The sequence below is a fragment of the Poromitra crassiceps genome (genome assembly GCF_964638095.1).
Source record: "Poromitra crassiceps genome assembly, chromosome: 1".
NCBI classification, from domain to species: domain Eukaryota; kingdom Metazoa; phylum Chordata; class Actinopteri; order Beryciformes; family Melamphaidae; genus Poromitra; species Poromitra crassiceps.
In genome coordinates, this window is record NC_139623.1 from 13,155,102 (window position 1) to 13,182,724 (window position 27,623).

The 27,623-nt window shown below is 43.2% G+C and overlaps 1 protein-coding gene across 2 annotated transcripts; it reads right to left on the bottom strand.

Annotated features, from left to right (window-relative positions):
- Positions 1–136: 136 nt before the first annotated feature.
- On the bottom strand, positions 137–26,819 carry tuft1a (tuftelin 1a). 2 transcript variants are annotated; one of them, XM_083647038.1, is made up of 12 exons: positions 26,660–26,819; positions 17,275–17,352; positions 15,292–15,393; positions 15,085–15,171; positions 13,621–13,671; positions 13,402–13,488; positions 10,669–10,779; positions 5,418–5,641; positions 3,817–3,922; positions 2,402–2,485; positions 2,051–2,145; positions 137–1,503 (listed from the first exon to the last, which is right to left on the bottom strand). In XM_083647038.1, the coding sequence occupies exons 1-12, from the start codon at positions 26,720–26,722 to the stop codon at positions 1,431–1,433; spliced, it is 1,161 nt and encodes a 386-aa protein (XP_083503164.1). In that variant the 5' UTR covers positions 26,723–26,819; the 3' UTR covers positions 137–1,430. The 2 variants fall into 2 exon arrangements, with proteins under 2 accessions (XP_083503164.1, XP_083503165.1); XM_083647039.1 differs by lacking the exon at positions 15,292–15,393.
- Between the last annotated feature and the right edge of the window lie 804 nt (positions 26,820–27,623).

Consider the following 27,623-nt stretch of genomic DNA (forward strand, 5'->3'; position numbering starts at 1 on the left):
ATTACTAGATAGTATAATGAGTAAATGTAGTGTTGTAAGGCGTCCAGCAGGGGGAGCCTCCAGCATATCATGTGTGCTAAAAACCCAGTTTGATCCCATCAACAACCAGAAGAAGTGCTGCAGTAATTTTCTGAACTTTATTCTAATAAGCAAAACACATGATGTAGTAGGCTGGTACATACGAACCTCTTCTATCACACAATAAAATATCTACAAAGTTTGTATTCAATATAAATAGATAGAAAGGATTGCCGTGTTAAGCGGATATTAGAAAAGCAAATCACAAATAAAAACAAAACAAGCGATACAATAAAAACAATGAATGCTATATACAAAAGAATATGAGTTTATACAATGTCCAGGAACTGAAATGCATCATTGAATTCTATTTGTGATCATGACACTTTTATGAGGGGCAAGAATCTTGCCAAATGCCTTCATTACCATCATGCTTATCTTCATTTCTCTCTACAGACTTCTTACATTATAAAGTGCCATATTGTTGTTGGCGGGCTTTAAAACCATACTCTTATTAATAAGCGCTTTATTCAAAGAACAAAATAAATAGCCCTCAAAAGCAACACAGAGGGTGGAAGCCTTATGTTGGCTACAGTCAGTATTTACAACATGTCAACAAGTCAAACCACTCATCAAAGTGAACTGGCAAGAATTGGCAAGGATGAATACAAGGAGGTAACTATTGAGTACAAGGACACAGAGCTATGCGATTTAGATCGTCAGGTTAAGTGAAACTCTCCTCCCTTCATGTGGTTCGAGTTGCTTTAATAATAGCGAAGAAGTCAGAATAGCTGTTGTATTTAGACAGCTCAGCTTAGGTTCTTCTGCTTGTCTTTCTGTCATCACTGGGTCTAGTTTGCTATATGGCTGCTACATAACTGTATGGACTTCATGTGGACTTCATCACCCTCTTCAGATCTAATTTGCCAAAATGTTCGCCATCCTGCACTTTGCACCAGTGGGATGTAATTTAAGAGTATGCCCTCAGTCAGTTTCGATATGACGGCTGATTCGGTCTCCTGGGTTAAAGTGCTCTGTACTGTTAAGACTGGTCATGGCCTCTATCTATATACAGAACAGGTATTGTATTCAAAACAGGGCAGTAATGCAGTCTTACATGTAAAACCTCAAATGCAGATCAGCTCAATCAGTATGCTTAATGTATACACTGAAGCCCCCCCACACACACGTACAGACACAAAACATACGACAAACACATTGCATAAATTCCTTCGTCTGTCGTCTAAACTAAAAGCTGAGCGCTTGGTGGATGTTGCTGTGTGAATCTCGACACCGCAAACGTCGACGCATCGCCCAAACTGGTAGTGGAGTTGCAGTCTGGTTTCAGGCCATTTTCACTATTGTGAAAGGTTTGGTGTCTCTCTTCTATGCCGTTATAGTGACCAATTAATTCAGGACTTGATCTCGATGACTTTGATGAAAGGGAGTGGTTTGTTAGATGAGGTGGAAGGCTTGATTGGCTTGCTGTTGGAATAATAAGAAACATGTTCTTTTTAGATTTGAAACAGCACGAAAACAGCTGATACATGTAAACAGACACTTACAAGACGTGTATTTGTGTGTGTGTGTGTGTGTGTGTGTGTGCGTGCGTGCGTGCGTGCATGCGTGCGTGTGTGTGTATGGGGGGCAGTTGCAGACCTCCGATACATGTGCTGCTTCTATTCACTTCACAGCGAGGTGTTTCACGGAGGCGCACGCTATTCCCCCCAGTTCCCCTCCCCCGACCAGAGGAGGCACTTGTGCAGCAACCAGGAGACATACCCTTAATCCAACTTCTCACCCCCAGACAGGGCCAATTGTGCCTGTATGGACACCCGATCAAGTCTCTGCGACTCTCATGTTCCTAAACAGTGAATCTACCCGGAGGCCCCTATATGTTTGTATTTGAGTGTGTGTGTGTGTGTGTGTGTGTGTGTGTGTGTGTGTGTGTGTGTGTGTGTGTGTGTGTGTGTGTGTGTGTGTGTGTGTGTGTGTCTGTGTGTGTGTGTGTGTTGCGTGGGACTGGAGTTACCTATAGACGATCTGGGGGTTGTGCTCTGATGAGAGATAGGAGTTTGACCTTTGCCCTCCCAGGAAGTAGTCCATCTGGTCATGCATCTCCCGGTTCTGCGCGCAGAGGAAGGCGTCAGTGGTCAGAGAGAGAATGAGTGGACACAAAGCAGACAGAGGCTTTCTCAACCGGATACATTCATACAACATGGGCGGGCAGGCAAAGACGAGGAGAGCGTCGCGTTCAAAAGGAAGATTTGGTACACAACCATGGCATGTACCCACCACATCCCTTCCCTCGCTCCCATCTTTGCTCCGGCTCGTCTCTTTCCACTTGACAGAACATTACAATAGTATTGACAGAAGTCCTCACCTCAGCCTGCAGGAACGCCACCTTCTCCTCCAGCTCTTTGATCACGCGGTCCCGTTCCTGGATCACCATCCGAGAGTTCTGGAGCTAAAGATGAGATCAAACAAACACACCCAGGCATCAGTGAGCGCTCTGCAAATATGCCTGGAGCATGGACACAGTGGGCTCTATTCTCTCCCTGGCCTTAGGCGCTAAACTGGCGTTAAATGCAAAAAAAAAAGAAAACACGCCATGCGCCTGCCTACCCGTGACTCGGGAAGATAGCGTCATGTTTTTACGCCCCGAAATGCGCTTTACGCTGAAGAGGCGTGGCGCAGTGCCAGAATAAGCCAGAATGTGCGTTTCGGCCTTAAATACCAGCCTAAAGCGATCTTCACAACTGGCGTTAATTTTGCGGTTAGCACTTTTCAAAACCAGGCCTTATTCAGTGCGCCGGGTTTGTGCATCTCTCCCAGCATGCATTGAGGCTTAATACATTTTGACAAGAAAAGGCAACCAAATCAGCCTAAGTAGGCTAAGTGGTAGATAGAAATAATATGTATGTTAACACAACATGCAATTCTAGAACATTTCAATATTGGACAAAATAAAATATAAAAATCAAAACACAACCCTATGTGAAACATACATGTAATCCAGGTCGTATATATATCCGTCGCAAATACAATGTGTTATAGTCGAGTGACAACCGTAACACGGTTGTACTGTGATGTCCGCTCCAACAAGACTTAGCTTACTTGACACATACTTTTTCAATAAAAACACATTTATGCCATGACTTTACATAATGTATATTTATGTTGCATCATTTAGCCTGTGCTGTGATGTGCAGGAGCAGCAGGTAGCCTACGAGTTGTAAAACAGCCTGCCCTGAATGAGCCAAGTGGGGGTGCTTGTTCACTATTGTGAAAGTTATGTGTTTACAACATATAAAGATCATGGAAGTGGATGGTATCAGGAATGTCACCGATAGTTAACGTTCTATATTGTACAGGGAGACCATCAGCCCTGCTGAACAGATCTGTATTTGCCTGGCTGTAGGTTGAATCGTTTTATTCAGGCTATGATCTGTGATGCGCTGAGATATCCAAATTGGCATGAAGAGATGACAGCATGCAGCCGCAACCGGAGTTACCGGACTGGAGTATCTCAGTGGATCAGGACCTTGGAAGGGAAGAATGTGATTGGTTTACTGGAGCCCACCAATCCAACACTTGTGTGAATAATTCTACGCTTAAAAAGGCGTGGTTAAATGGTTAGCGCCGCGGATTCTGCTGTTTAGCGCCAAGGAAAAATGAGGGAATGCGCCTGACCACGCCCACTAATGGCACCGGGCCAAGCCATAAACGCAAATTTAAGGCCAGGGGGAAGATAGAGCCCAGTGTATTTGAATACAGAGCCCAATGTGCGCATCTCACCTGTTCGATCATGTGTCTGACTTTCCTCTGCTGGCTCTTCAGCATGTCGTCCAGATGATGGATCTTCTCTCTCAGAACAGCCACCTCCTGCTCCAACTGCTCCGTCCTGCAGATAGAAACACTACTGTCATTAGGGCTGCAAAGGACCATTTTCATTCAAATGTATTCATATTTTCATTATCCATTCATCTGTCCATTATTTTCTCCACTATCGATTAATCCTCTGGTCTATAAAATGTCATCACTTTCCCCCAAACCCCAAGATGACGTCCTCAAATGTCTTCTTTTGTCCTGACCAACAGTCCACAACCAAAAGATAATCACTTTACTGTCATAGAAGACTAATGAAACCAAAAAATATTCACATTTAACACATTGAATGCCAGCCATGTTTTCATTCCTGTAGGTAAGTTGTGCCAGGGGTGTTTTTGACGATTCTGGCTCATTTTAGAACAGCCGAGGATTCTTTTCTGTTAAGAATTCATGAACATCAATCATCTAAAAATAACTAATAGAATGTGTGCTTTCTCTGTCTAAAAGAGTTAGTTTGCAGAGTTAGTAGTTATGTAGATATTAGCCGTTGAGTACAGCATGGTTTCAGCGTCTGGAAATTTATTCAGAGATAAATGGCTTTTTGTGAAACAGTCACTTTAACCATTCATTTTTGGCATCAGTAAGACCGTCAGACATTCTAAACAATAGTTTTGAACAGTAATTTCCTCCATAACAACAGGAAACACCCCTCTCATTCAAACTCCTCCCTCCGTGTGTCTTCTCCTCCTTCCTCCTGGCTCTAACAGCGGGCGTGTCAGAAGCGCGTTGCTGCTGCCTGCCTGCCTGTCTGCCTGTCGGGCAAGACGAGTCTGAAATGGATTACTGTAAAATCGCGTCGCCATTTCCTTGAATGGCTTGCTTCCGCGGTGTGTGTGTGTGTGTGTGTGTGTGTGTGTGTGTGTGTGTGTGTGTGTGTGTGTGTGTGTGTGTGTGTGTGTGTGTTCGCGCGTTGCTGCGCGGCTCTGGGGGGAAGGGATCTCTGTCCGTTCTGTGTGTGTGTGTCCGGGCTTCTGACTGTAAAATCGCCAAGCCATTTCCGCGGGAGGCGGCTGCTTTTGTGGCTTTTGGGTCCCGTGGCTGTGACTTCTCTCGGTCTCTGTCGCCACTTAGTGGTCGGTAAAATAGATTACACACATGCTCTTGCTCCAAATAGTTATCTCGAAGATGTAAAAGGGGTTGATTGATGTCCCACTGTCAAAAAAAAAAAATCTTTATGTAAGACGAGTTAGTCCGTCCTTGGCACTTAAGCGCTGGATTATGTAAGACGAGTTAGGTCGTCTATGGCACTTAATGAGTTAAGAAGCTGGAACAAGAGAATTGTAGAATTTTCTTAAAGACTGAGTCTAAACAATTGATTGTAAAAATGGTTGACATCAATTTTCTGTCGATCGACTAATCAGCAGCTCTAACTATTGTTTATTCATAAATAATGATGCTTTGTGTGTGTGTGTGTGTGTGTGTGTGTGTGTGTGTGTGTGTTGTGTTGTGTGTGTGTTGTGTTGTGTTGTGTTGTGTGTGTGTGTGCGTGCGTGTGTGTGTTAGCGGACCTGTGCTCCCCTTTCTGGCCCTCCTCTCTGATCTTGCGCAGTTCGCGGAGCTCCTCCTCACGGTTGCGGATGGTGTCCCGCAGGGCGGCGCTCTCCTGCTCCATGCCTCCCAGCAGCCTCTGGAGCTCCTCCATGCGCCTGTCCTTCCTCTCGCTGACCTCTTCCACGTTCTTCAGCTTCTCGCCCTGGTCGCTCAGACGCTGCCGCAGCTCGCTGCCTTCAGCCTGGGGGGAGACAAGGACCAGGTGGCTATTTTCTTTACTTTTTCTTTAAAACGGGTCTGCAGTGCAACAAAATATAATGTAATGTATTTATGTGTTACCTGCAGCATAACAGAATACAATGTAATGTATGTATGTGTTACCTGCAGTGCAACAAAATACAATGTAATGTATGTATGTTACCTGCAGCATAACAAAATACAATGTAATGTATGTGTTACCTGCAGCATAACAACATACAATGTAATGTATGTGTTACCTGCAGCATAACAACATACAATGTAATGTATGTGTTACCTGCAGCATAACAACATACAATGTAATGTATGTATGTTACCTGCAGCATAACAACATACAATGTAATGTATGTATGTGTTACCTGCAGCATAACAACATACAATGTAATGTATGTATGTGTTACCTGCAGCATAACAACATACAATGTAATGTATGTGTTACCTGCAGCATAACAGAATACAATGTAATGTATGTATGTTACCTGCAGCATAACAACATACAATGTAATGTATGTATGTGTTACCTAGCCTGGGTAAACCCATCCCCCACGTGACCTGCTCTCAGACCTGTTCTCAGTCACTATGGTCTGGATTCCCACCATTGTTAAACGATTTCCTGCGGTTGTTGCCCCCCCCCCGATAGACCGCTCCATTACGCAACCATCATCCAACCAGTTTAGTGCACAGAGCACATGCGCAGTGCAGCAGATGGCGTCATCACTCTGCGACCTTTGTTGTTAGCGCATTAGCTAACACTTTTCATTTCAGTACTGCTAACACGCAAATGGTTACAACCAGCTACAACCAACCAAGCCCCCCTCCGCCCGAAATGTAAACAGACTCAGAGCTGGCCTACGGATCGATGTGTGATTTCCAGGTAAGAATATGTTATTCACAGGTATATGCCACACTATATATTATCTCAGAAACTAGCGTAATTGTGTTTGGTAAGAAAGACATTCGATAAGTGACTGACTTTTCCTCATCGGCTGTGTGGGGGTTAGCTAGATTACGGGAGCATTTAACGATCTAATGAATTCTAGAAAAACATGTCAGAAGCTAGCTAACGTTAGCCACGTGTAACATACAGTAACTGCTACGTTTGATATTATTAGAGCTTCCAAGAAGAGAGAACATCGCCTCTGCCAATGACTCCTGTGACGGTGGTCAGGGAATGAACAGGACAACTTTCTACACGGACCCAAACCTCGATCCCTGCTGCAGATGGCCGCAGATCTGGAGAGATATTTGTGGCTGTGAAGAACAGTCATCATCTATACAGTTATCAGGGACACGCTGTCTTATCTGCATAAATCATATTGAATAGTACCAGACAAAACCTTCAAAACAAATCAAGCTCATGCAGGGTGTCGGGCAGCAGCAGTGCATCGCGCACCCCTCTGGAGCTCGCAGAGCTCCAGGCTGCCTCCGGGGCTCGACTCTGCTGCAGCCCGAGGTCGGGTGCAGGGTGTCGGGCACCGGCAGCAGTGCATCGCGCACCTCCTCTGGAGCTCACAGAGCTCCAGGCTGCCTCCGGGGCTCGACTCTGCTGCAGCCCGGAAATGATCGTGGACTTAATGTTAATCCAAAACGGCCACACTCATAACGGTAAGGTGTGTTTGACCTAGCTAGAAATAACGTTAATGCACTCGCATTTCAGCGTGGTTACAGATGTAGCTGACGCTAGCTAGCTACAGTAGATTTGTGGAGGCTATAGCGTTAACGTGAATGTCATGATAGTGAGCGTAGTGTTATACTGTATATTATACATAATCCAGATCATATTCCAGATGCAACCTAGCTAGATGTTAAGCTCCACACTGCTGTATGAGTACAATCAAATCTATCAAGCCTTGATATCATATTCCAACGTGAATTCAGCTGAGGGGTTCGCTCCAGAACGAGACTGTTGCATTCAATATTTGTACACGTGTTTCTGACTTGGATTGATTAATCAAAATTTTCAAAATCTTTACTACTGTACTGTCCATTAATAATGACATCAGGTGACAAGCTGAAATGTCAATTCGTATAGCAAATCTAGGTAAATTTCAGACTTTAACGTAGTGTCTTGTCTGAAGTGAATACAAGTGACCTATATTTTTCAATCCTGTCTTTGAATAAAATACATTGTGTTATACTTGAAAACCATGTCTTTGCTCCCTTTGTGTTCACAATTACAACAAATCTGTATGGTTTATCTGTTGGCATTAAACCGTGGTATTTCCTTGGGTGATATTCCATATTTGTCATTAAACCTAGCTGTTCACATCTGCATTTTATACAAATTGGGCTAAATTTGCAATGATGAATCAAAGCCACGTGAGATATTAAGTAGCCTACTTTTATTAAAAAACAAAATAAAATGCAAAGAGAGGTTTCCTTCTCTAACTATTGGTGCGTTCACAAAATATTTACACAATGAGATTTTTTTTATAAATAATAATCAATAACGTGGATAATGATGACATCTGCAGCTGCTGGACGAGAGACAGAAGAAACTACGAACGAAGATTGGAGCAGAGGACATGACTACAGAGAAACTTAACCGACCAGCACTCTGCTTCAATCAATGAATGCTTATAAATAAACCATACACATGAGAATTACCGTTAACGTTACAGCATTTAATAACATAAATATGGTGATATCTGGTGGTCTGAAATTACTCTCTATCTACAGTAGGGTAACTGGCTCCTATTGTGTCTTATTATTGTAACGTTTGAATCAGCGTTTCATAACTATAATAGCCTAATGTTACTGTAGCCTGGATGACGTTATAATGCTACCCAGCCTTCCAGCGTTTATCTTCCATAATGCATTAAATCATAATCACAATGCGAAGACATTAGCTGATCACCACAGAGCTGCACAGACAAGTTTATCAGATAATTTCGCCGTAAAATGTGTCCAGGTGATCAGCTCTGAAGCCCCGGCTTGTATGGTCCGCTAAAATCCGATTTCGATATAGGTGTTATTTTGATCAATATTGTATAGCTGGCTAGACAGAGGAGTTTATCTGGAATCAGTGTGACAAGATCCCTGCTGCTAGCTTGTCTGCCTTTCTGTGTCAGAGTATCTAGCTACATTATCTGCATTACATGCTACACCATGCAAATATATTTCGATATAATTCAAACAATTAGCCCACTGTACTACTGGACTGTGTATTGCTGTGAATAAGTTAGATTTGATTGTGTAAAGTGTTACATGTTATATTTTTAACTGAGCTTGGCAGAATTACCTCAACACAATTGTGTTGTGTATCAGCTTTAAATATCCAATATATACAGCATTAAACAAACGACCAGCAGCATTCAAATGTGCAAAAACGTTATATTTATTGAAATGTGGTGATCTCATGTCACATTACATAATGTTATGCCCAAATGGTCTACTGCCCAGAAGCGTCACTTTACATGTTTGGTAGGGAATTATTTTAATTATGTTAAACCAGCGTTTATCTTCCATAATGCATTAAATCATAATCACAATGCTATGAAGACATTAGCTGATCACCACAGAGCAGCACAGACAAGTTTATCAGATAATTTCGCCATAAAATGTGTCCAGGTGATCAGCTCTGAAGCCCTGGCTTGTATGGTCCGCTAAAATCCGATTTCGATAACGCTAGGTGTTATTTTGATCAACAGACCTCAACCTCAACAGCTGTTTTCACTTGAATTTCCTCACGTAGTTGCATAGCCATATAGCTAGCCAGCTAGTAGCTAGCTCGGGAGCTATGCTTTAGAGAGGCCAAATGCTAACGGCTAGGTAGTGCTAAGCCGCTGCAGCTGTTACACGTCATTGACAAAGACGCACTCTCTGATTGGCCGATCACGGCAGGACTGATGTTGGCAGTCACGCCGTCACTCATTGGCTGCGGGTCTGCGTGGGTCTTTCAATCGCCCCAGAAATCGATTTGAATGGCCCGTTCGCTAGACGATAGTGACTGGGAACTGAGAGAGCAGGTCACGTGGTGGCTGGGTTTACCTAGGCTATGTGTTACCTGCAGCATAACAACATACAATGTAATGTATGTGTTACCTGCAGCATAACAGAATACAATGTAATGTATGTATGTTACCTGCAGCATAACAAAATACAATGTAATGTATGTATGTGTTACCTGCAGCATAACAACATACAATGTAATGTATGTGTTACCTGCAGCATAACAACATACAATGTAATGTATGTATGTGTTACCTGCAGCATAACAACATACAATGTAATGTATGTGTTACCTGCAGCATAACAACATACAATGTAATGTATGTATGTGTTACCTGCAGCATAACAACATACAATGTAATGTATGTATGTTACCTGCAGCATAACAACATACAATGTAATGTATGTATGTGTTACCTGCAGCATAACAACATACAATGTAATGTATGTGTTACCTGCAGCATAACAACATACAATGTAATGTATGTGTTACCTGCAGCATAACAACATACAATGTAATGTATGTATGTTACCTGCAGCATAACAACATACAATGTAATGTATGTATGTGTTACCTGCAGCATAACAACATACAATGTAATGTATGTGTTACCTGCAGCATAACAACATACAATGTAATGTATGTGTTACCTGCAGCATAACAACATACAATGTAATGTATGTGTTACCTGCAGCATAACAACATACAATGTAATGTATGTATGTTACCTGCAGCATAACAACATACAATGTAATGTATGTATGTTACCTGCAGCATAACAACATACAATGTAATGTATGTATGTGTTACCTGCAGCATAACAACAGACAATGTAATGTATGTATGTGTTACCTGCAGCATAACAACATACAATGTAATGTATGTATGTGTTACCTGTAGCATAACAACATACAATGTAATGTATGTATGTTACCTGCAGCATAACAACATACAATTTAATGTATGTATGTTACCTGCAGCATAACAACATACAATGTAATGTATGTATGTGTTACCTGCAGCATAACAACATACAATGTAATGTATGTATGTGTTACCTGTAGCTTCTCTTTCTCCTCTTGGTGTTTCTTCTCAGCATCCTGAAGCTGTGCGTATAAGCGCTTACTGACTTCCCGCAGTTTTTCTCTCTCTGCCTCATCATCCACTTCCTGTGTGAGAAAATTAAGACTGTTGACTCCATGATTGACTCCTTACAGTATGTAAACAGTGTGTGTTGATTGTAATTGGAATATTGTGTATGGTGAGGAGTGAATGACTGTGAGGAGTTGTACAGCTGTAGGGCATTTGTGCAAAGGTGGAGCAGTAATAATAATAAAACAAAATAAGTGGTTCTCAATTTTGGGTCGGGGGGGGGGGGGTGTATAGAGTGGAGCACACCCAAAAAGTTTGAAGAGGTGCAGACTAATGAAAATTCTAAGTAACACAAAGAAAAGAAGTCGCACACTCAAAGTCCCCTCTGCTGTGTTTAAAGGGTTACACCAACATGTTTCGGCAAAAGTGCCTTCGTCAGGGTGCTAAGTGGTCAACTTCACCATGAATTCATTTACAACACAATTAGAGATATGACAAAGGTTGAGAAACACTGTTAAATGACACAATGGGGAGAGAGGGGGGGGAAGGGGGGGGGGGGGGGGTCATGCAAATTATTAAAAAAAAAAAGAATGGGTGTGGAGCAGGTCAACTTGGATCAAGTGAAAAAAAGTCGAGACACGCACATCCAGGCCTGAATAGGGCAGGTGGTGCAGAGAGCTCCAGGCAGAAACTGAATAGGGCAGGTGGTGCAGAGCTCGAGGTAGAAGGAAAAAAAGAAAGTGTGAGGAAGGGCAGGGTGCTGCGCGAAACGTTACCTATTTTACCAGCGTCAAATAAATACACTCAACTTGGAGCCTTGCAGTGTGTGAGCTTTCTTTTTTCTTCTACCAACTTGGATCATGACCAATGTCTCTCTCCTATTTCTGTCATGCTTATGTGAGTAAGCTGTCGCCTGAGTCACAGACACAGATAGATGCGTGGTGCCAAAACAATTGAATCAGACGAAAAGAGCTGAATGCCACACCGGTGTCAGCTAAAAGTACTACTGTACTGTCAGCTAAAAGTACTACTGTACTCTCAGCTAAAAGTACTACTGTACTGCGTACTGTACTGTCAGCTAAAAGTACTACTGTACTGTACTGTAAAAGTACTACTGTACTGTGTACTGTACTGTCAGCTAAAAGTACTACTGTACTGCGTACTGTACTGTAAAAGTACTACTGTACTGCATACTGTACTGTCAGCTAAAAGTACTACTGTACTGCGTACTGTAAAAGTACTACTGTACTGTACTGTAAAAGTACTACTGTACTGCGTACTGTATTGTCAGCTAAAAGTACTACTGTACTGTACTGTAAAAGTACTACTGTACTGTACTGTAAAAGTACTACTGTACTGTACTGTAAAAGTACTACTGTAGTGCGTACTGTACTGTCAGCTAAAAGTACTACTGTACTGTACTGTAAAAGTACTACTGTACTGTACTGTAAAAGTACCACTGTACTTGGCTCACAAATGGACAGTGTTGGAGAAAAATATAAGTTCCATTGGCATTTCCTAATCAATAAGCTATAAGCTATAATTGCATACACATAGATGGCATTTCCTAATCAATAAGCTATATGCATACACATAGATTCACCCATGACATCTCACCCATAGCAGAGGACTTCTCCTTTGCTGAGACCTTGGTCACAGTGCATCGAGTGCCATAACAACTGATAACTCAGGCCAGACAGGAGCCTGCACGACGCACACACATTCACCCCCCCCTCCTGTCTCTGTTTCTCTCTGCCTTCCTTTGCCTATAAAGCTTATGTCAAATTGTGACATCGCGGCTGAATATTTGACTCTGTACATTGATCAGAAATGTGTACATTGAGATTCAGTCTCTCCTATAACACAGTGTATAGGAGAATGTTATGGTAATAAATATACTTTTATAAGACATCTTCCTAGACTCATTGGTTTCAATTTATTTGGTTAGATAAGCTGTTATAATTATCACATTTAGCGGAGAAGAGAATTTTATTCTCTATCAGACAGTAACACAACAATTAACGGATAAAGCATGTGTGGAATGCTGGGAACAATGAAGAGGGCCTGGACACGCACAATAACACAGGCAGAGGAACAGTGTGTGCTGCCTGGACACGCACAATAACACAGGCAGAGGAACAGTGTGTGCTGCCTGGACACGCACAATAACACAGGCAGAGGAACAGTGTGTGCTGCCTGGACACGCACAATAACACAGGCAGAGGAACAGTGTGTGCTGCCTGGAACAGCCCTTTCACACATATTCATACACCTTGGGTTGATATCAGCATATTTACTCTCTGTCATCATTTGAACTCTTAACTCTTTCAGTCTTATATCTGGACATCTGCTTCTCTCTCCCGCTCAAACAGAACCCCTCCCTTTGGCCGGGGCCTCTGGGAGGTGAAGTTCAGGGATCGCCTTACACTCTACAGGGATCGCATGAACTACAGAACCGCACATTGTCCATAAAAACACAAAAACACATAAACATACACACACAACATTGTGATAGCTACACTGTGGCTACGACACGCGTGAGTGGCAATAGGTCAGTGTGAGATAGATCTGATGTGTGTATGTGTATCTCCGATGTTCATACATGAAGACACACACACACACACACACACACACACACACACACACACACACACACATATAAACAGGCTTTCATGGATATCTTGTGAGGAGCTGCTCACCTGTCCATCAACTTTAGCCCCTCCCTTGGGGCCGGACGACACATTCTTTTTGAAGGGAGCGCTGACCCTCCATCCGTTAGTGTGGGACTGGAGAGAGGAAAGGAGGAAACAGGAAGGAGAACAGAGATGAGAGACATGCAGGAAATGACGTGAAAGCACAAAGGATACAGCGCCTTAACAATGGCCATGGCAAAACACAGCGGCTCAAAATAGACCTACCTTATTCTTGGCTGCCATCTGCTCCCTCAGCGTCTTCAGGCAGTACCTCACCTGAGCAAAACACAGTCACACAGGTGAGCTATTGAGATACAAACACTGTGGATAGCATACTGTACGTCAGGGCTATTCAACTGGCGGCCCGTGGGCCGAATCCGGCCCGCCAATCAAGTCCGACCGGCCCGCGAATGAGTATATATATATATACACACATATATATAATATATTATATATACACATATATATATATATATATATATATATATATATATATATATATATATATATATATATATATATATATATATAAATATATTACACACACACACACACACACACACACACACACACACACACACACACATGTATATATATATATATATATATATTCGATTTTTTATTTTTATTTTTTACAATTAAACCTCATTTACTTATTACACTCGACTGGTTGTTTTTCAGATGTGATGTGAATCTAAAGTGAACTAAACAAGTCAGATCCACTATAAATGTTTTTCAGTAGATGCTGTGATGTAGCCACAAGAAAGGTGCAATATTAATGTTTTTCAGGAGATGGCGATGTGATGTAGCTAATCAAGAAAGATGCATTATAAATGGTGTTCAGGAGATGTGTGATGTTGCTAGCTATAGGTTCTAAACAAGAAATATGGTTCAAATGTTTACAGTAGTTTTCCTTTCTTGCTGCACTACAATGTTACAATGCTGTGAGACGGAGCTAAACACAAAAGATGCAATATTAATAGTTTTTCATGAGATACTCAGTATTTAATACTAATACTAATACTAATAATAGAAAAGGAGAAGATACTGAATAATGACATCACAACAGTATAATCCTAATGTTAATTTAAAATTAAATATTCTTCTAAATATGGATAAAAGTCCAAAAAACATACAATTTTCTTCGACGCTGCCCTTGTGGGCAGCGTCGAGATTCCATTCCTTACAGCACCCCCTACTTAATAATAGTTCCAGCGCGGCTGCGAAAATGTGGTGGCGCATTGTGTCAAGTGTACATATAATGGCTGTAGGTCTGCTGGCCGGAGAGGCCAAGCCTTTGTAGTAGTCAGAGTTAAGGTGATGGATGCTTCCTGCTCTGTGCTGCTGCCAACAGAACCACTGAGAGAGAGAGAGAGAGAGAGAGAGAGAGAGAGAGAGAGAGAGAGAGAGAGAGAGAGAGAGGGAGAGAGAGAGAGAGAGAGAGAGAGAGAGAGAGAGGGAGAGAGAGAGAGAGAGAGAGAGAGAGAGAGAGGAGAGAGAGAGAGAGAGAGAGAGAGAGAGAGAGAGGAGAGAGAGAGAGAGAGAGAGAGAGAGAGAGGGAGAGAGAGAGAGAGAGGGAGAGAGAGAGAGAGAGAGAGAGAGAGAGAGGAGCAGGGAGGAATTTACATACATGATGCAAACATGCAAATTCTTCCATAATCCAGGGATAAGCCGCGAGAGTGAACTGACCTCTTGTATCTGTGAAACTTCGTCTGATAGCATCTTCAGGCTCTGCTGGTGTCTCTGCTGCTCCTGTTTGCGGGCCTCTAAGTACACCTGGAACAGGTCAAACACACAGGATCAATGACACTGATGTGACCACAAAGTCACCACATACAGACACACCATTCATTTCGTAGGAACACATCAAACAGCCCATGTGCCACACACACACACCTTGATGACCTCCACCTTCTCCTCTGTGGGTTTGATTGGTTCGGGGGTCAGAATCGTCCTCTCACTGGCCGGCTGCACCAGGGCAAATGCACGTCCAATTGGCTACAGATCAGAAAGGAGAGGATTTAGGATGTGTGTGTGTGAGAGAGAGAGAGAGAGAGAGAGAGAGAGAGAGAGAGAGAGAGAGAGAGAGAGGAGAGAGAGAGAGAGAGAGAGAGTGTGTGTGGATGGGTGGGTGTGATGCATTTCAACACCATACACCATAAACACGTGAACGTAAATGACATGGCTGTTCTGCTGACGCTATGCGAGGAGGAGTCGGAGCATGCTGGAAATCCATGTTGCAATGCCGCATCTGGAAGAACATCATCCAATAAATCCCAACCAGACATACTAACGTTACCTAACAGTGATGATACACCCATCCGGACCATCTAACACGATTGATACCCAAAACTCCAATCAAGTCATACAGCTTGTTATGCCATTAAACTCTTAGATTAATTGACAAAACACTTCAGAAATATACTGCTTTTCTCTGTCTTGTCCTAAGCACATTATTTCCGAGAGAGAGAGAGAGAGAGAGTGAGTGAGTGAGTGAGTGAGTGAGTGAGTGAGTGAGTGAGTGAGTGAGTGAGTGAGTGTGTGTGTGTGTGTGTGTGTGTGTGTGTGTGTGTGTGTGTGTGTGTGCATGTGTGCGTGCGTGCACGGTGCATGTCTACAGTGTGTGTAATCAAGAGCCATGAACATTTAGCCATAATCACTACAGAGACCTTGACTAGCCTAAACATCTGGTGCTTCTGTGGAAGTGCTAAACACGAGGGAGAGCTGAGTAAAACCATGGGCAGAGGAGGAGGGAGGGACACAGAAGGGGGTGGGGAGAGGTTATGTAACGTTGCAGCTCTGGTGGTCCCTGCTTTTTGATAAGTTTGGCACTGGTTTTGGTAGAACAATGGTTCTCTTCAGAAGTTTTGAGAGCCCTTGTGTGAGATCCACACTAATGAAAAGGTGATAGCAGCTATGGCGTGTGTGTGTGTGTGTGTGTGTGTGTGTGTGTGTGTGTGTGTGTGTGTGTGTGTGTGTGTGTGTGTGTGTGTGTGTGGCTGTGTGTGTGTGTGTGTGTGTGCGCGCGTGCGTGCGTGTGTGTGTGCATTAGGGCTGTGAAGTAAAATCGATACGGCAGTATATCGCGATACTTTTTTCGGCAATACTGTATCGATATTTCAGAAAGATATCTTGATATATCCCCATACAGATTTTTTTGCACAGCTGTGTGTTCAGTGACACAATAAGAATACTTTTTATTTCAGTACGTTCAGTAAGACACTCAACAATCGGTAGTTTTGACTCAACTTGTCCAATAAGTTATCAATATAAAGTGATGTACATATTATTACACTACCTGGGTGGTGGTGCACAGCGTGTTGTATTTTTAGTTCTATTTTTTAATTGTCAGTAAATTATGTAGAGTATTGCAATATATCGCAATATGTATTGTATCGCAATGTATCGTGATACAATCGTATCGCGACCTATGCATCGTGATACGTATCGTATCGTGAGGTCCTTGACAATACCCAGCCCTAGTGTGCATGTAGTATAATACAATACGTGTGAACATAACTCTTAAACTACTATCACTCTATTTTACAGGTACTTTCACTCTACATTCAGGTACTAATACGGACTGAGAGAAAATGTTAGCTCTGAAGAAAATACTAAAATAAACAGTATCTTAATTATCCAAACAAAATGCCGCTTATTCTCCAAAACTCATGTGTCATAATGACACCCAGTGTCCATCAAAGACAAGACACTGTCCTCTCTAACCAGGCACTGTTCCCAGGAACAACACCTATCCTGGCTGCATATTTAACAAACACTGATCAACTTGATTCACTGTGCCTTCCCTTCAACATCTCCTACTGTTGTGATGCCCCAGTGTGTGTCTACATGTCTGTCCAGTGTCTGAGGAGGTCTTACCTTCCCCCTGGGCTGCTCGCTGCTCCTACTCGCCTGGTTCTGGTCATGCAGAGTGAGCCGCAGTCGCCTGCACCCGTCCTGAAGAGCCAAACCAAGAGAGGAGGAGATGAAGGGAAGCCACAAAGAGGCCGTTATGTGATGGAGAGAGTAATTGAGGGATACCGAGGAGAAAGAAAGGAGGAGAAACTGAGTCATACTCACTGGATGAGGGAGGGAAAGCAGGAGAGGGAGAGAGAGAAACCCCCTTAGAGAGCGGGGGTAGAGCGTCAGAGCGAAAGAAAAAACTTTCAGAGACAGATTGTTTCATTTAAATTGTGTGCTATGAACGTCACAGGGACTTAGGTGGAAACTCTCTAGGCGCTCCCAGCCAATTGGAAACTCTGGGTGGGTTTCTGGGAAAGTGGGCAGGAAATCTAATGTCAAGCAAGACGGAACATTTCCATGGTAACGAAATCTCACAGTAGCATAAACTGTCTGGCTCGCAAAACAATACGAGTGGGAGGAGTTAGGAAGTTCAAACAATGCACAGACAGACCTACACACTTCCATACAGCCAGACAAAAGACAAGCACAAACATTTTAAGAAGCAACAACACAAACTTTCACGACAACACACACTTCTCCAGAGGTCACTAGAACAGGAAGGTCTGGCCGGGGATGTTAACCCCCCCTTATTACTGATACCCGTGTGTGGGTGTGTGTGTGTGTGTGTGTGTGTGTGTGTGTGTGTGTGTGTGTGTGTGTGTGTGTGTGTGTGTGTGTGTGTGTGTGCGTGTGCGTGCGCGTGCGTGTGAGTGCGTGCATGTGTGTGCGTGTGTGCGTGTGTGTGTGTGTGTGTGTGTGTGTGCACGCGCATGTAAAACTATGCGGCTGTGAGGGAGGAGGTCAAAGAAATTATATAACTGGTTCCAGCCAACACAGCTTGCTGTGTTTATGCACTGTGTCCTCCTGTCTAAATTCACGCCCTGCAAAATGAAATGGACAAAGCGGTTAAATACCGTAAAACACAAACATGCGAGCAATTGCATACCACGCGCATTTTACATAAGTGCACGCAGCTGCACACACACACACACACACACACACACACACACACACACACACGGTAGTCTGCTATCATTGTATTCAGTGCCATTGAACTGCCATATTGAACTCAACAGTTAATAAGTTAGTCAGATGGAAGACAGCAGTTATGTGTGGAATTTTGCTTATTTTGCTGCTGATCATCATGAGCAACCACCCATGTGTGGGTGGGTGTGGTCATGGCATAGGTGTGTGTGTGTGTGTGTGTGTGTGTGTGTGTGTGTGTGTGTGTGTGTGTGTGTGTGTGTGTGTGTGTGTGTGTGTGTGTGTGTCCACCTTTTATTTGTGGAAAATAGTTTATACCCATCTATTTTAGCCCGACATGAAACTTTACGACACCAATACATTACATTGTATATACATCATAGTCGACGGTACAGTGGTTCTCAAAGTGCCGGGGACCGCCAGGGGTCCTTCAGGGGGTTCAAGGGAGTCCCCAGCAAAAAGGAAATAATTAATTTGTCACGAGTCCATCCATAAGTAAGATACGGTAATGACAGATTGTATTTGTACAGACTATTTTGGTCATGAGTTTCATACACTGCTGTAATAAAACATGTAAAAGTGTGATGACCCTCCCACTCTTGCAGCAGCCTGGTGCATTGGTGCGAGGGCAGCATCTTAAACATGTTCTTCTGCTAGCTGAGTGCTCCGCCCCTCACTCTTTTTTACTAGTGTCTGTCATCCCTTGTCATGCTGAGCTGTTGGTTGCTCCCAAATAACCATTAGTGACATCACACTGACATCACTGACTGTTTGCTTGACCTTCGTTAGCCTCTTGATAACACTGTAACTAATTGGGTTCATACAGAATGCTGCTTTGACAAAAGGCACAGCTACAGCAGGTCACCCTGCTTAAGTCCAGTTTGGACGCTCAGGCCCGGTTCTGGCAGGTTACTTGTGTCAGTCAAACAGAACTGCTGCCTTCCCCTCTGCATAGAAAGCATGGAGAGGCTGGCAGCAGTCTGTGCTTGATCTGGGTTGTGCTGTGTTGTGATCACCTGTTGTGAAGGTATAGTAAATACATGGACCAAACAAAGTTGAGAGGGAGAGATGAGGCGTCATTACGACAAGAATGTGAAACAGCAAAAAGACAGATGAAAAGGCAGAGGGAATACACTGAGGCCAGATGGAGGTGGGGGTCCAATTCCCATAAACCAGGGTTCCCCAAATAGTGGCCCACGAGCGCCCCCGGTGTGGCCTGCGCTGGAATTGCCTTTTTTTTTTTTTTCTTCTTTTTTTTACAGTGCACCAAATGTTCATGTCATTCTGGTCAATACTGCACTTCTGTTTTAACATTTCAGTCAGCATGGAATATTTTTTCAATAATCTTTATGACTAAAAGGCTAAGAGTAATCTAATGTGTAAGAAATGACTGTTCTACATTGAGGAAGTTTGAAGTAAACATTTAAATAATTAACTTGTTGGTTTTGGATTTATTTAGCTTCAAGAGTGCATTTTTGTACTCAACACAGGCTTTGAGAAGCCACTTACTGATACGTATGCTTAAATTAACACACTCATATTCTGGTTTATTTCAAGAAAAACATTTTGGCTAGTGGAAATTCTAATTGGCTGGTAACTTTAAAATCTAACAGCTATATTGGCAGATGGTCAAGGTGGCAAGTTAATGTCAAGCCCTGCAGGGAGAGCAGGTGGTGACATAGAAGTGAGTGAGAAAAGGATCAAATATTGGTGGTTAAGACTGAATAATGACATCACAACTGTTCATTTAAAATGAGTTATTCCTCTAAATCTGGCACCGGCGCCATTCGGCCCCCAGCCCTCGGCCCTCAGCAAAAGTGGCCTTTGGTGAAAAGTAATTGGGGACCGCTGCCATAAACCAAACCCAGGAGGACAAAAACAAAATTCCCCTCTGGCCCCGCTTGTTTTCCTCTCAGATTCCAGACACCTGAATTAGGCCCAACATTTCAGAGGAGAGAGAGAAGGGGAAGAAAAGAGGGAATGGAAGAGAACAGTCAGAGTGTTGTTGAGAAGGAATGCATCATTATACAAGTTCACAAAGACTGTCCTAATCCTCTCTCAACATGGTGCCTCACACGCCAGTCTCTCTCTTTTATGGCCACACACAAACAGCGGTGTCTATAGCCTACTCCCCTACTGCCTTCAAAGACAACCTGTAATTCTAGACTTCCAGGGAACACAGACAATGGAGACTAGCGGGATGTGGTCATGGACAGTGATGCATGCAAACACACACACACACACACACACGCGCGCACGTAACCCAAAGTGCACTCTAGCTTTGTAACAGGGCAGTAACCTGAGACTGTGTCCACACTGTGTTGGTCCGTGGACAATGGGCAGAAAAGATCACGGGGCTGACGGCTGACTGACGGCGTGACGGCCATGATGGTATGAAGACTTTTGTTTTCAGCCGTGGCATCAGGAGGTCTGGAAGCTGAGGGATGATCTGCCTGCCTGCAAATTTGGCACAGCTGCCGAATTTAGGGCAGAAAGCGCCAACTATCCTACAGATGTGTGTGTGTGTGTGTGTGTGTGTGCGTGCGCGTGCGTGTGTGTGTGTGTGTGTGTGTGTGTGTGTGTGTGTGTGTGTGCGTGCGTGTGCGCGTGTGCGTGCGTGCGTGCGTGTGTGCATGTGTGGTCACTGGTCATAGGCTACTACTTTCGGGGACAAATTTCAGACTTAAGACCAGTTAATTGGGGACGGCTTGTCAAATTGGGGACAAAAGCTGTGTCTCCAATGAGGAAAAGGCTGGTAAGGCAAGTAGTGGTCAATATTCTTATGGTTAGAGTCAGTCTCCAGGGAATGAATGTACTAAGTCATGTCCCGAAAAGTGAGCCTGATCTGATCTGAGAGTGTTTGTGTGCACCGAACCATCCCACAAATCACTCACTCCCTCTCGTCTCACGCTCCGCTTCCCGTGCCTATTGCACAGATGTCACTTCCTTTGAGCGAGCGCAGAGCAAACCTGGGCTCTGACAGGTGTGAAGCCACAGCAGCAGGTAAGCAGTGAGTTTCAATCCTATCGTCTCATCAGTAAATCCTCTAACACCTATAGCAGCTCCACACACTCTGCTGAGCTGCAGGTACCGCAGAGCAGACTGGACAGCTCACCAGGTCAGCAGGACATTAGCTAATGGCTCTGGTCATTGCAGAATGAAAAGGTGAAAAAAAGGGTCTAGGGAAGAGAGCAGCTGAGGTGTGAGCTGACACAGACGTAGTGTGAGGAGGCTTTACTATCAGGTGACACCCTGAACGCAAAGTCAACAAAGTGGTCCATGAAGGTGGCCTTGAGTCATGAAGTGAGAGCTGTGATGACGACAAACTCTTTCTACTTCAAAGTGCCTCAGGTCTGTAACGAGCACTTCAACTGAAATGTCACTTCCTTCTTGATAGAGTATACCCTACGTAAGGGATAATGTATAGTGAGGCGGTGATTACGGGGGAAATAATGACCGACAGGTGAATGATTGAGCCCGACGCGCAGCGGAGGGCTTGATCATTCAGCTGAAGGTCATTATTTCCCAGTAATCACCGGCTCACTATACATTATCCCGCTTAGAACACGGCCTACAACTAAATCATTCAATAATCTGACAAAAATAATTATTCAAATAGATTTTTTAATAGCGTTTTCAACGACAACGCGGTTTCATTCGTAATTGGCACACAAGACACCACAGCTGCAACTGGTTGGCCTAATTAGTAGTGTCTGCTGACAAAATTAAGGCTCTTATCAACTGATTAATCCAGGTGTGGCAGAGCAGCGGTCGGTTGTCGAGAAATAATGACCGGTGAATCTTGTTGATTGACCAATCAGAATCGAGTATTCAAGAGAGCCGTGTTCTAACACTCGATATAGTTTCTATATCCTCCTGTTTCTACCTGCTATGTGTAGTGTGTGTGGGAACAAGGTGCACTTTGGTACAATGTGATCTCATAAAAAGTTGCTCTACATAGATGAACTTATAGGTCATGTTTGGCCCATTCCTAGCCAGTGATGTCAGCCTGACTGAGACTGAGGAAGGAGGGAGGGAATGGATGAGCTCAGACAACGTCATCATTGTCTGGGAGGAGAGATGTGGCATTATTTTAAAAAGTGGCTGAGCAGCAGACGACAAAAGTCTGGAGACAGCTTTTTGCATATTCAATTTCTATGGGGGGTGGTAGTGCCATAACAAACTGAAGCAATTCACACAGAGTGAAGTTGGACTGTTCACTCAAGTCACACAACACATTTGAGTCATTGTCATAAAACCTTTGAGAACATTTTGTGTCAAGACCAGAGACGAATGTTCTTCCTGTTCTGTCATCTGTAATTACATTCTCTCATCACACTGGCAAGAAACATGCAGCAACAAATCAACACAACTGTCCAAGGTCTATGGCTTCAGGTACATTCCTCCTCCCCATGTAGGCCTGTCTTTATCCAGGAAGGCTTTCCTTTCAAAATAAAACATGTAGGCCTGTCTTTATCCAGGAAGGCTTTCCTTTCAAAATAAAACATGTAGGCCTGTCTTTATCCAGGAAGGCTTTCCTTTCTAAATAAAACATGTAGGCCTGTCTTTATCCAGGAAGGCTTTCCTTTCAAAATAAAACATGTAGGCCTGTCTTTATCCAGGAAGGCTTTCCTTTCTAAATAAAACATGTAGGCCTGTCTTTATCCAGGAAGGCTTTCCTTTCAAAATAAAACATGTAGGCCTATCTTTATCCAGGAAGGCTTTCCTTTCTAAATAAAACATGTAGGCCTATCTTTATCCAGGAAGGCTTTCCTTTCAAAATAAAACATGTAGGCCTGTCTTTATCCAGGAAGGCTTTCCTTTCTAAATAAAACATGTAGGCCTATCTTTATCCAGGAAGGCTTTCCTTTCAAAATAAAACATGTAGGCCTGTCTTTATCCAGGAAGAGTTTCCTTTCAAAATAAAACATGTAGGCCTGTCTTTATCCAGGAAGAGTTTCCTTTCAAAATAAAACATGTAGGCCTGTCTTTATCCAGGAAGGCTTTCCTTTCTAAATAAAACATGTAGGCCTGTCTTTATCCACGAAGGCTTTCCTTTCAAAATAAAACATGTAGGCCTGTCTTTATCCAGGAAGAGTTTCCTTTCAAAATAAAACATCTAGGCCTGTCTTTATCCAGGAAGGCTTTCCTTTCAAAATAAAACATGTAGGCCTGTCTTTATCCAGGAAGAGTTTCCTTTCAAAATAAAACATGTAGGCCTATCTTTATCCAGGAAGAGTTTCCTTTCAAAATAAAACATGTAGGCCTGTCTTTATCCAGGAAGGCTTTCCTTTCAAAATAAAACATGTAGGCCTGTCTTTATCCAGGAAGACTTTCCTTTCAAAATAAAACATGTAGGCCTGTCTTTATCCAGGAAGGCTTTCCTTTCAAAATAAAACATGTAGGCCTGTCTTTATCCAGGAAGGCTTTCCTTTCTAAATAAAACATGTAGGCCTATCTTTATCCAGGAAGGCTTTCCTTTCAAAATAAAACTTGTAGGCCTGTCTTTATCCAGGAAGAGTTTCCTTTCAAAATAAAACATGTAGGCCTGTCTTTATCCAGGAAGAGTTTCCTTTCAAAATAAAACATGTAGGCCTGTCTTTATCCAGGAAGGCTTTCCTTTCTAAATAAAACATGTAGGCCTGTCTTTATCCAGGAAGGCTTTCCTTTCAAAATAAAACATGTAGGCCTGTCTTTATCCAGGAAGAGTTTCCTTTCAAAATAAAACATGTAGGCCTGTCTTTATCCAGGAAGGCTTTCCTTTCAAAATAAAACATGTAGGCCTGTCTTTATCCAGGAAGAGTTTCCTTTCAAAATAAAACATGTAGGCCTATCTTTATCCAGGAAGAGTTTCCTTTCAAAATAACACATGTAGGCCTATCTTTATCCAGGAAGAGTTTCCTTTCAAAATAAAGCATGTAGGCCTATCTTTATCCACGAAGAGTTTCCTTTCAAAATAAAACATGTAGGCCTATCTTTATCCAGGAAGGGTTTCCTTTCAAAATAAAACATGTAGGCCTATCTTTATCCAGGAAGGCTTTCCTTTCTAAATAAAGCATGTAGGCCTATCTTTATCCAGGAAGGGTTTCCTTTCAAAATAAAACATGTAGGCCTATCTTTATCCAGGAAGGCTTTCCTTTCAAAATTAAAACATGAAGAACATGAAACTTACTCACCCACATTGAGTGCTGGCATAAATGATAAGCACATTATAGGTTAGGAGTCATCTCAGGTTTTTTGAGGACAGAATAATTTATGTATTTTCAAATATTGCCTGCTAAATTTCAGCATTTTTTTTCTCTCCAAATGATTAAAATAGCATTTTGGAATGAAAACCCTTCACCTGTACATGTATGTGCATATTTTCATGAATGCTCGCTCAAATCATCCACAGTCACAGTAGGCTACGGGTAGAGGTCAAATACTTTGGTTGCTTTTATCAGTCTGGCCTGAGGAACTGTATCAGATATGTAAATACCTAACGTGGGTGGGTGAGTGTTGGACTATTGGACTTGTCTCTGATAAACAGGATTATTAGTCTGTATGAAAGTGATGCCAGTTTGAGAACACAGCAACCAGTTGCATGTTGAAATGTGATTGAGATAGGCTATCATGAACAGAACCTGAACAAATAAGGAGTTTAATTGCCTCACAGCAGTTGACGTGTTTCCTGCTGTATGTGTGTGTGTGTGTGTGTGTGTGTGTGTGTGTGTGTGTGTGTGTGTGTGTGTGTGTGTGTGTGTGTGTGTGTGTGTGTGTGTGCATGGTGCCCTTTGTACACTCTGACCTGTGCTGACTGATTTACAACCTTATAGAGCAACAACTCATACAGACCTTGCCCCATGATAGATTCAGGATCAGGCTTATCCAGCAAAAAGAAACATGCTTCTCACATTTGGGTCTAATCATATAGATTGATTCCATAACATAATATACATCATCATGTTGGAGAGTGTAAATGATTATTCAGTGGATGTGTTTGCATTGTGCTCAGCAGGAAGCTGCTGATAAGGTGAAAGTGTCAATGTTGCTCCGCAACCCCATAAAGCAGACGGCAGGTTAACAGGTCGCTGTCAAATCAGCAGAATGATTAACCCTCTGAAGACCAGGCCTGTCTCAAATATAGCCATGTTAATGAAACAAATGCAGAAGGGGACCGAAGGCCGGAGAATAGTGTGTGTGTGTGTGTGTGTGTGTGTGTGTGTGTGTGTGTGTGTGTGTGTGTGTGTGTGTGTGTGTGTGTGTGTGTGTGTGTGTGTGTGTGTGTGTGTGCGTAATGATGTTTTGATGAGGGAGAACACTGGGCCGGGCCCAGTGTATAATGATGTTTTGATGACATCAGGACGAGGCAGGGTGGGACAGGTCTGGGAAATCATGAAGTGCCCGGGCTATGGGTCAACAGCACGATATATTGCATGTGAAGAGTATCATCAGACCTGATAGTCCTATGACATAATAGCATATTAGTCATGCATACTTCATAGTTCATTTACAGGCATTCAGCAACAGACCACACGCCGCAAATGTGTCAATGTGTGTGTGTGTGTGTGTGTGTGTGTGTGTGTGTGTGTGTGTGTGCCAACAGGCTAATTATAGGCCTACTTTAATTATAATTGACTACCAGGCCAGAGCCTTAATAGCATAATAGCACAGTAGGCTACTTGGAGCAGATGAAGCCTCTCAGCCTGAGGATCTCTGTCAGAATGACATAATCACATAGTGCCTATAATAATCCAGCCTATAATACCATAGAGCAGTGCTACCTGCATGTGTTTTCACAATACAATACAACACAACACAACACAAATAAAGGACAAACACATGGCTCACAGCAAGCAGGCATGTTCATCTCAATTCATCCATATCTATCTATCTATCTATCTATCTATCTATCTATCTATCTCTCTCTCTCTCTCTCTCTCTCTCTCTCTCTCTATCTATCTCTCTCTCTCTCTCTCTCTCTCTCTCTCTCTCTCTCTCTCTCTCTCACTCACACTCACACTCACACTCACACTCACACACACACAGACACACACACACACACACACACACACACACACACACACACACACACACACACACACACACACACACACACACACACACACACACACACACACACACACACACACACCTGCGCCGTTACGCGCACTTTTTTCACTCCATATCCCATGCATACAAGATAGCCTACTCAACGACCTCAGACTTTTTTGACAGAGCAAACACAGACATCAAGCATTTTAGCCTAATAAGAACGCAGAGGGAGAACATTGGTGACGGTATGTTAATGAGATCGAGGCGAGCAACAACAACTTACCCCATGTCTGTCTTCACTTCGGATGTCTTCAAATGTGCACAGACTTCTCGTCACTCCGCTCATCTTCGGGAAAATATGGGATAAATACTCCACAAATAAATAAACAAAACAAACAAACAAATAAATATATTAAGGTTCCTGCTACAGAACGACTTATTTATCTATATGTCTGGTCTCCTGGCTTCACCGTCCACACAGTAGCTGCTCTTATCAGTCTATTCATGTGTCTGTTCCGCCCCCTGTACTGCCCATGGCTCATCGCATATTAAACTGCCTACCTCTCTTCGCTCTCTTCTCACCACGTCACAGACAGAGCCAGTTTGGGAATGTGTGACTTTAACCCGCCCCATTTCTCCTCTGACACACCCACAGGAGGACCGAAAAAGCCAAATATAGAGACTGTCGGCATGTGTGGGAACGCCCACAAAATGTTATACGGCTGGTGCGCGAGTGGGGTAAAATCGTCCATACATCTCAATGGGCTGACTCACCAAAGGACGGTGCTGCGGGTCTACTCTACAGGTTTGGGGATTCTAGAGCAGAACACAAGACGTCTATGCGGATGTACGTTTACTGCGGTGGTCAAATCCCCGATCGTGTCTGCCTGGGCTGGGCTAGCAGCTAAGTTCCAACTTTGCTGAATGGATCGAACGGGAGATTTACCCCACCCTGACCACGCCCCCAGCCAGGCTGAGCCAGCAAACCCAGCGTCTATGACGAGACATCACCTCAGCCTATAGGGATTTATGGGAAACCGGCCGGGAATAGTTGTGCTGGGCCTGGGAGGGTCAGTAACCTGTAACCAGTAGGCTATTAAACTTACACAAGATGAAGACAAATAAAGTTAGGCTACTTCGAGAAATGACCAAATCCACATTGATTTGAGGCAGTGGTTCTAATTTTCACTAGAATTCCATCCATAACACAATGACAGAATGGATGACTTTTGGTCATGGGTTTCTTG

What these genes read in the sequence shown, in the direction of transcription:
- tuft1a (XM_083647038.1), bottom strand. Translation starts at nt 26,722, where the DNA reads ATGAGCGGAGTGACGAGAAGTCTGTGCACATTTGAAGACATCCGAAGT. An exon ending in AAGTTTCACAGATACAAGAG is followed by an intron (nt 13,672 to 15,084) that starts GTCAGTTCACTC and finishes TGTTTTGCTCAG; the next exon opens with GTGAGGTACTGCCTGAAGAC. An exon ending in AGGAGAAAGAGAAGCTACAG is followed by an intron (nt 5,642 to 10,668) that starts GTAACACATACA and finishes GTCTCCCCCCAG; the next exon opens with GCTGAAGGCAGCGAGCTGCG.